At 30.2% G+C, this 10,597-nt stretch overlaps 1 protein-coding gene across 2 annotated transcripts; it reads left to right on the forward strand.

The window, feature by feature from the left end:
* The first annotated feature begins 4,391 nt into the window (after positions 1 to 4,391).
* On the forward strand, positions 4,392 to 9,601 carry LOC128184101 (uncharacterized). Of its 2 annotated transcripts, XM_052853438.1 has the most exons (8): positions 4,392 to 4,407; positions 4,990 to 5,071; positions 5,151 to 5,379; positions 6,171 to 6,287; positions 6,387 to 6,450; positions 6,577 to 6,722; positions 7,412 to 7,443; positions 8,343 to 8,405. In XM_052853438.1, the coding sequence occupies exons 2-8, from the start codon at positions 5,027 to 5,029 to the stop codon at positions 8,403 to 8,405; spliced, it is 696 nt and encodes a 231-aa protein (XP_052709398.1). In that variant the 5' UTR covers positions 4,392 to 4,407; positions 4,990 to 5,026. The 2 variants fall into 2 exon arrangements, with proteins under 2 accessions (XP_052709398.1, XP_052709397.1); XM_052853437.1 differs by lacking the exons at positions 4,392 to 4,407; positions 7,412 to 7,443 and having other exon boundaries at positions 8,343 to 9,601.
* Positions 9,602 to 10,597: the final 996 nt, after the last annotated feature.

Below are 10,597 nucleotides of genomic sequence, written 5' to 3' on the forward strand. Positions count from 1 at the left end.
GAGGTAAATATAAAAAGGCATCGCGTATGAAACAATTTAATGGCGTTCAAAAGAACGAAAACTCTAACATTGAACATTCATATGCAAACGACTCGGCGCCATATTTCCAGGCAGACGACACATATCTGTCAATCTCGACGATTACGATGTACTGGAAAACGTATGTGTTGAAAGTGTGGACGGTATTCAGTGGAATGAAGGCCGAAGGGTAGTGAAACTTAAGAACCTTAATTGCTGAACTGCATGTATGTGTTCACTGTAACAATCGGCTGCATTTATCGAATTTTGAAAGTGAAAAGCGTTACGGGCTCGGTACCTGCTATACCATTACTTGTGGATTTACTAACACAGTTTCCGCAGGAAAGAGAAACAGTAAAGGTGCCTTTGATAGCAATTCAAAAGTTACACTTGGTAAGTCAAACTTGACATGAATGCTCTCTCTCTCTCTCTCTCTCTCTCTCTCTCTCTCTCATATGTAGTATGTGTTTATACCAGGTTTATACCAGTGTGTATATATGTGTGTGTGTGCACATACAAAAACTCTGTTAATTTCTTAGCAATGATAAATGCTATCTTAAAAAGCTGAGCCTCTCTGCAAGCCATTTGATATTTTTTATGTGTTATAATGACCTGCTCTAATTCTATTTTAATTTTGAGCCTTGAAGTAAGTTGGATTGAAATACTTAATTCTTTTAAAGTTAAAGGTTCCTGATCTTCAGGCTCAAAGTATTTTTTTCATCAGAAATATGGTATTGGTATTTATCCTTCAAACTTCATAACTGAAATAAAATTAAAAATGTGTTATGGTATCCATGCAATTTACGAAGTTATTGCAATTTAGGCCACAATGGTAAAATGGAAAAAATAACATAATATAATTTATCAACTTCAACAGCATTTCTTTCACAGGTATGTGTATTTTTATTAAAAATACCAGGTAATCAAAAAGTGGTGGAGGAAGCAATAGCTTGGGACAGACTATAGAAAACATCCAATTATTATGGAGATTAAAATACATCATGCCCTAAGTGATAAATTCAAAATTATAGAAATGACAATAATCATATATATATATATATATATATATATATATATATATATATATATATATATATATATATATATATATATATATATATATCCAAATCAAAAAAGTATTTTCTCAGTGTCCGGTAAAAATATAATAAAAGAAAAAAAGCAACACTAACTGCAAAACATAAGCGCTTTCATTGTTAAAAATCTTCAGACGTTATATATATATATATATATATATATATATGTATATATATATATATATATATATATATATATATATATATATATATATATATATATATATATATATATATATATATATATATATATATATATAGGGTAGATATTTTGTTGAATATCTTTAATAAATAGGTGTGGATTCCAGTGCATGAACTAGTAAGCATGTGTTAGTTAAAACATGTTGTCTTATAAATCAACAGGCCATGCCAGTGTTAGAGGTGCTCAAAGTGGAAAGGTCCTTGAGTTTGATGTGGGGTTAAAGACATGTAAATATTGCCTGTATCATTTTGATAGAAATGAAACTAAGTACCAAATCACAACTGCAGCAGTAATTGGTCAGGTTTGTATGTCTTGAAATTGTTTATAATAATTATATCTTAATGTAGTGTACATATACCGGTATATGTTAGCAAAGAGCTACTATAAATGATATTTTTAATGTAAATAATGGAAAGTGTCACTGTGTCAAGACCCACATTAAACAAAAAGAAAATGAATGATTTTCTTGAGGTAAAGTCATAGGACTTTTAATTTATCGTATTAACATAATAAATATGAACTAATTTTTGTGTTGTATGTTCTAGTAAGGCCATGGAGCCAGATATTGCTTCAGCAATGTTATTTCGGATGAAGGAAGATGGATGTGAGGTTCAGACCATACATGCTGATAAAGATTCCACCACTGTGGCTCGACTATGGAATGACTTTCCATCCCTTCAAAAAAGCAGGACAAGAATCAACTGAAAAAGAACTTGACAAAACAGCTGTATAAACTAGCCAAAGATTATAAACAACTGAAACCAACTTTCATATGTGACCAGATGCTTTATATATGCAATCTCCTCAAAACATAATTCTGAAGAAGAGCTGACACCATAATTGGATGCAATCATAATTTCTACATTGTTGCTTTACCTTGCTTTATTTTCCTACCGTGTTGGGTGTTTTCATGTCAAAAAATACTCTGGTTGGAACATAATTGTACCTTTTGTAGTTATGTCGTATAAGACAGATATGGTCTTATGTCTAAGGTAAGGAACATACATGTATATGAAATAATCATTATGGTATATTTGAAACTGTATTTGATTTTTAAATCATCTATTTACCTTATCAAAGTGTATTCATGTCATATTTGTTCGATTGACATTCATGTTCATGTTCATTCTTCTTAGAAAATGTCTGAATATTGCTGTTTCATTTTATTGTTGTGGCCATGAAATACTGTGTGAGGAAATATATTGGTCAAATAATTCTTATTATAATATGAAATAAAAACTTTATTGAGCAGATAATTAATTTTTACAACCAAATAAGTGTCAACTTGTGTGTGTCAAGTTTGTCAATTTATTTTAAGTTGTTTTAAAAAGGGGTGGGGGTGGGGGGGTTGTTAATGACCATCTGCTGCCTTTATTTGCTCTCAGTGTGGCCATGAATTTTTTTTAGTGAGAAATACTATCGGTCAAATACTTCTCATTATAATAAAAAATAAATGACTGTTTTATTGAGCAGATGATTTTTTACAACTAAATTAGTGTCGATTTGTGTGTGTCAAGTTTGTCAATTTTTTTAATTTTAAAGGGGGGGGGGGTGTTGTTAATGACCCCCTTCTTTCTTTCTACTCTCAATGTGGCCATGGATTTTTTTTTAGTGAGAAATAGTATTGGTCAAATCTCATTATAATAATAAAACAAATATTCTAATAAGCAGATAATTTTTACAACTAAATTAGTTTCAATATGTGTGCATCAAGTTTTTCAATTTTTTTTTAATTCTTAAAGTGGGGGGGGGGGGGGGGGGGGCTGGGTGTTAATGACCATCTGCTGCCTTAATTTGCCCTCAATGTGGCCATGGTTTTTTTTAGTGAGAAATAGTATTGGTCAAATCTCATTATAATAAAAAAAAACAAATATTCTAATAAGCAGATAATTTTTACAACTAAATTAGTGTCAATATGTGTGCATCAAGTTTTTCAATTTTTTTTTAATTCTTGAAGTGTGTGTGGGGGCGGGGGGTTGTTAATGACCATCTGCTGCCTTAATTTGCCCTCAATGTGGCCATGATTTTATTAGTGAGAAATAGTATTGGTCAAATAATTCTTATTATAATAAAAAATAAAAATTTTATTTAACAGATAATTTTTTACAACCAAATAAGTGTCAATTTGTGTGTGTCAAGTTTGTCAATTTTTTGGAATTTTAAGACTTATTTGTGCTTTTTTTTTTCAAATTCTAATAATGCTGAAGTAATTAACTGTTAATATAAGTTTAAGCTAAGAACTTTGATGACAAATATCTTTGATATTGAATGCATGTTGCAAAATAAATTTTTTATTGGTAATTTTATACATTCCTTTATGATTTATAGAGTGCAAAGAAAGGGAGGTAACTCATCACATCACAGCTCAGTAACGAACCCTCAATGTCATGCTCATGTTTTCATATATTGCTCAGTACACACTACTATGTGAAATATGTAAATTAAAAAAAAAATCAATTGGATAGTTTTTTTGGGGTCAGGTGTCCTTGGCTACCTTAGATAAAATAGTGTGGAACAGTGTTTGATTTTGCCATTACAAATATGAATACAGTCAAATCACTGTAGATAAAAACTTATACTGTATCCATCATACATGTGCACACATATAAATAGAATTTACTTAAACATTTATTGTCAATGTATCCTATGCAATGGAAAATAAAATACTATAAAAACTTGAATCAGCATTGTTTTCATGATTAGTTAGTATATTTTGATTTCTAGCTGGCTTAGTTAATGATATGTTTTCTGTCAATAAGTGAACCATTAATTTGGAAAATTTATCCAAAGTATATAATCATAGCTTCAAACAAAACCTAGGTAATAAATGCATGCATTTACACACATACCATTAGAAAAAAAAACCTAAGCATATTAGCATATGTATAAATTGGTAAAACTAATTTTGGTCCAAATTAACATGTACATATTTTCGTGTAATTATAAATTTGTATTAAGCACCAATGGGATTTTGGTTCAATTATAATTGCAATTTCACAAAGAATGCATTTCGTGGAAAATGAAAGTACTTAGGTATTTCCGATATTTTTATACTTTCGGTTTGCAGAGAACGTATGAAATGCCATTAATGGGGTAAGTTTGATCTTTATTACAGGTAGATTATACTAAAACAAAAGACTTGCTCGTTGATATATACTTGTTCATTCCTTAAGTTTCCATTACGCAGGACATATATAATTCATCAATGATTTGGCAAATGCAAGAGGTTGAAGTAAACGTTTAATATTATGTGACGTGCCATTTTGTTTTCTTCGGTATTGGAACTGTTTTCATTCATGTTATGCTCTATTCTATCAACTGTAGAAAGATAAGGTACACGAAGATTGTTTTCGTTCAGTAATTTTTTTATGCATCCTCGTTCTCTCTCTCTCTCTCATATAAAATATCTTTAAGTGTAATCTTTGAATACATTTAAAGTTTTGACGTACAAATCAATTCAAGTGCATTTAAGCAAACCCAATGGCATTCAATAAATATTTATGGCAGAATCAAACTATACAGAGAATGGTTTGTTATTCTTTAAAAACTTTATTCCTCACTTCTTGCATGCGGTGAATAACAGTAGTCAGTATTTTTTTCATATTTAATTTTCACAATCAAATCATTTTTGAATTAAAGTTTAATTTTTTTTTGAAATTTCTTATTTATCTTTAGCACCAAGTAAGTACGGACGATTAGCATTGAAAAAGAAATGTCTGCACTACAACTTACAGTTTTTGCGAGTGTAACTCTTTTTGTAAGTATTGACTTATTGACCAGTGCTAAGCAATTTGAGCTTAAAGACGAAACGTAAAACCTTTGATTTGCCATTGTAGTCCTTAGCATTAAATATGTGCCCCGAGTCCATTTCAACAGTTTCCATTGTGTCCCGCTGTCCTTCCAATGCCATGGAATGGTCATCGGCTGCAAGAAGAAAAAGTTGCAATGATATAGGAAAGGTCCAAACGTGTACTACGAATTCTGATAATTTTGCATATCATTGTGTCCTCAATAAAGAAGCAACAATGCTATTTGAATTGTGTGCACCAGTTCATTTTATGAACGGTAAGTATGTCGAATTTTTAATATAGACCTTTTGTGTTTGGCTGAATTTAAGTTCCCACTCAAAGAAATTATAATGTAATTTCCTGGAAATGCTAGCCCTATATATATTGGCAGGTTTTATATCAACTTTAGCAAGATCATTCAAAAAAAAGAAAAGAAATTGATGCTCTTTGTTTAAATCAGAAAAATTAAGATAAACTAAACATATTCAAAGTTAAATCACTTGCTATAAAGATTTTATGTTAATATATATCTTGATATACATTTTTTTAAAAGATACAAATATACAAAAAGGAGCTACATGTTATAAAGTTTTAAGTTTTTGCTGTGAATAAAGCATAATTCAATATAGTTCAAATTAAATTAAAAAAAACTAAAATTATCATTTTCTAATTTATTTGTACAATTGTTAATGATTATTGCAGTTTTGACCTAGTTTGAGTCGAGTACAGAATGGTTTACAGATGTGATATTAAGCTGTTTCTCGTACATAATACCAAATGAATATATCAGTGGATTGTTCAAAACAAAATGAATAAATATTGTTGAATTGGATTCCTGTGCTTTTTTCAATTCATCCATATCTGTTTTAAGTTTTGAATGGTTCAATAAGCGACTCGAAACTAAAAGAGATTGATGAGAAATATTTTTTCCGTGCAAATTACTGGTACATGTAATCATTTTTACTGATTTAGAAGAAGTTTACTCAAAATACAATGTTTACCGATCTACTATTTCGAAGTATTTGACATGCACCATTTTATTCTACATTTATTTTGTTTTACATTTAGGGTACTGCGCCCGTTTCAGTGAAGTAGACAAACGAATCATTAACGATCCGCGCCTGGACTGTGCAAAGTTCGACCCTCCCTGTCCGTCAAGGTTTCCATCCAATGAATCTTACAAGTGTACGTAGTGAAGTTTTATCATTTGTGTGGAAGGAAGATTGTGCTTTGCTTGCCCACATAAAATAGAAAAAAAAGAATAAATGGCATGTTTTCTTTTAGACCAAATGTGCTACAAGACTGCGGGTGAAAATGTTGAAGCTCATTCAGGATTTGAACTACAAAAGTAGGAATTTTTGGCAAACACAATTTTTAAAAATATATTTTCAGTATACAATTACATTCGTTTGATTCATGCAAGGAACTCTATGCATGTTCTTTAAAAGCCAAATTATTTTTTCCATTTTTATAGAAATGAATCCACTCCAATTATTTCAATTGTTTTATTGGCAATTTTTGCGTGCATATCGATGATTTTGGTGATGATAGTTCTTCTGGGATACAAGATTGGTTGGATACATTTTAACTTTCCACAAAGAAACAAGAAAGACTCAAGAGGTAATGTTATTATTAAACATAATCAACTCATTGAAAGTTATCTTGAATCGCGATTTCATACTCAGTAGTTTAATTATTAAATTGTTATATTTTATAAAATATTTTAAATATTAAAATGAATAGTGTTTAAAATTATTGTTGAAACATTGACTTTGGTAGAAAAAAAATTGCCATTGGTACTGTTAGGAAATCGTAATTGATGATGCTATAACAAACAATGTTATCAAAGCGATAGGGTTCAATAATAGAATTTGATTATTACATTGTTATAGGATTATGATAATGATTTTGTTCTGCAAATAGTGTGTTATTGTTCTGCTTACAGCACAACGAAAATCAATTTATAATATAGATTTTCTTATTTCGATTTTTTGGCCATTTACATGTCAATCTATTTGTACATGTATTCATGCAAACCAATTCTACTTAGAGTTACAAATGTTCACTTAGTAAGATTCGGTGATTAGAAAAACAGAAATATATCAGGTATTTTTTTTTATTCAACAATATATAAAAAGCGAATGCAATGATAATGGCATGCATGATTTATTACATAAGAATAGTATTTTAGAAATCAGTGTTTTGTTAGCATATTGCAATTTCGAATAATTACAAGCCCTTATGTTTTTACCCCCCCCCCTAAAAAAAAACACCAACAAAAGCAAAGATTCAATCATTTACTATTCTAGTAACATTTACGATCTATATCCGAAAATGTCCGGTAAGATAACATTTTTTACTTATCAAGCTACTTATCAAGCTTATCCATTCACTATGCAGTTTTTGGTTTTCTGAGACATATTTGAAAATTATAAGAAAACGATTTCTAGCATGTCCTGTATTATATACTGTCTGCGGACTAAAATTTTTCCAATACCTGTATTCAACATTTTTCTCATCCTAGCAGCGGTTCTTCTTTCTTATTTTACGACGTCATATATGTGCATGGTGATCCTATATGTGGTTGGTAATCCAAGGCTGAAAAACGTCTTATGACGAGTTTTTTTTTATTTGCTGGAGAAAAGCTACAGAATTTGAATTTAAAAGTCTTTGCAAAATTTAGTTGTTTGCATCGATATCAAACTAACACTACAAATTCAATCTAACATCGCAATAACAATACTAACTCAATCTTCAACCCGTCTCATCTAGAATAAGCTTTACTAAGCAATATATTTTAAAAAATCCTTATTAAACAAAGAATTGGATTGAAACATTATCTTACTGTAATAAAACTCAAATTTGTCTTTCTTTTCATGGCAATTGTTATTTCATTTTTGATGATTTTAATTTTAGTTTCTGACATGGTGACCCTGCCTCTCAAAATCATATTTTATGCTTACATTCTAACAACAGAGTATAGAACGTCTAGAATATGTTATTTGTACGGAATTGTGATATTATTAGCATGTAATGTTTGTGGTTTGACTTTTATTTTCCCGATTTTCCCAAAAATGATGCTCTTTTTTTTTAATTTCTATAAAATCGACAAAGTATGAAATATCAAGTAGAGAGTTTGTTCCTAGATTGTAATATACAATGTCACTTTTTGTAATAGGCAGTGCATGCATAAACAAATCTAACTTTCAAAGACAATAAATGAATTTTTCTATTTTACAGCACAAGAGAATGAAAACAAAGACGAGGAAGAAAACGACGCAAATATATCATCTGCTGAACTGATTTGAGTCTACTGAGTCTACAAAAGCGATGAAGAGTGAAATAGAGAGTAATAATGCATAATATTGTATTCATGATATGCATTGTAACAAACTTATGCTCAAGAGGAAAGGCTTCTAAATTGTTAAAGCAACTTGGGGAATTCATCATTAGCATTAAAGTACTAGATAAGTAAATTGTTACACTGTACATTTTTATCTTATTCCATCCTTGAAAGTTTATCAATGCAAACAATTCTTATAACAGGTTGTAATGTTATTAATAAGACAATTCATATGTGGTAATTTCTATCTAAAAATAAAATTTTATATCACAAATGATCGTTTGTACTACAAAGAATTTGAGGTATGATTTTTTTATGTTAATATTTATCTATAGGAAGTTCATTACAGTCATGCAAGATGTCAGGGGTGCATTTTATAAAAGTACTTACGAAAAGTCGTAAATATTTACAGCCTCGTAAAATGATCTTGAAAGGTAAAAATTGACATAAAATCATTTGTTTACAAATATTTCAATTCCCATAATTGTATTTTCAAACCATAAGAATAAATCATTGTTTAGTTGGTGATTAATTAGCATTTATTAATTTGGTCGTAAGCCGGAAGTTCTTTTGTAAAACGCAACTCAGGTTCTGTGGGTAGCAATTCCCTTGTTCGTATATTGATTTAGTAAGTATACAATGTTTTAAAGAACGTTTTACGTAATCGTCGGCTCTTGTCGTCATAGAGACTCATAACTCTACAAATCTTGATACTTGTATACGTTAATGAACGATGAGAATGTAAATGTCAAAATACTACTGAACAGACTATTATGGAGCAAGTTTGCGGATTTAGCAATTTTTAGCGAACAAAATTCACATATCATGCAATAATGGGAATTGAAAAAAATTTAAGACTGAAAACCGCATTGTTTTACATTTTATGTGATATTCTGGTTAGCTCTTATTAACCTAAGTGAAAAATAATGAATGCATTAGATGTGTGATATAAAGTATCAATAATGAAAATGTGATTGGTAAATTTATTGATAAGAATTATTTAACATTCCCTGTCTATCGAAGAATTTGTTCAAATCATGCATGCATTGAATGAATTGTGTTTTTTTTTATATAAAAAGATGTCTGGAATTAATCTCTATATTTGAATATGAACGTTGTATCATTGGATAATAAATGTATTTAGATTATATCTTAGCAATTAATTTATGATAACAATTTTTCTACTACAACATTAAGGTTTTGTACTAAAATATCTATTTTTTAAAGTTCATTTTTAATGTAAAAATTAAAAACTATTCTATCTGTTTTCGTCCGTCGACGTGCGTCGCCCGTCGTGCCTAAACAATTTTTACATTTTTAACTTCTGCTTTAAAACGACAAGGCCAGTTGTTACCATTTTTGGTGTGAAGCATCTCTATGGTACTAGAGATGTAATTTTTGAAATTTATGGCTCTACCACATCAAGGCGCCACAGGTGGGGCCAATTATGAAAAAATGCAAAATTTTAGAAAATCTTCTTCTCTACTCCCACACGCGAGGAAAAAAAATGCATGGTTATGATGTCCATGACGCCCTCTACCAAAATTTTAGAATACATGGCGCCTAGATCAGGGGCTCATGCTTAAGAGTGGGACCAATATGACCATATGGTAATGTATTAAATCTTAGAAAATCTTCTTCTCTACTCCCAAATATATTTGTTATAAACTAAATATATGGTATGGTGTCCATTAAGTTTTCTACCCAAATTGTGATCTCCATGACCCCTGGGACAGGACTTTAGGCTCTTTGGCCGGGCCATAAAAAAATATAGCCATATTGTGAAAATGTATTAAATCTTTGAAAATATTCATCTCTACTCCCACATATGTGGGAATAAAACTGAATGCATGGTTATGATGTCCACTAACTCTTCCTATATTGTGACATTCATGGCTCCTGGATCAGGGCTTCGGGAAGGGGGGGAGGGCAATATGGCCATATAGTGTTAATGCATATGATGTTTAAAACATACTTACCTACTCTCACAAATATTTAAGATAACTGACTTCATATTTATGTTTACTAGGAAGTTCTTTACTAAAATTTTGAATTTCATATCCCCTGGAGTATGGGTTTTGAATCTAGGGAGGGGTCAAAATGGATGTATTGTGTTAATGCATAAAATGTTTAAAAATAATTTCTCTACTCC

The sequence above is a fragment of the Crassostrea angulata genome, chromosome 5 (assembly GCF_025612915.1).
Source record: "Crassostrea angulata isolate pt1a10 chromosome 5, ASM2561291v2, whole genome shotgun sequence".
Taxonomy (NCBI): domain Eukaryota; kingdom Metazoa; phylum Mollusca; class Bivalvia; order Ostreida; family Ostreidae; genus Magallana; species Magallana angulata.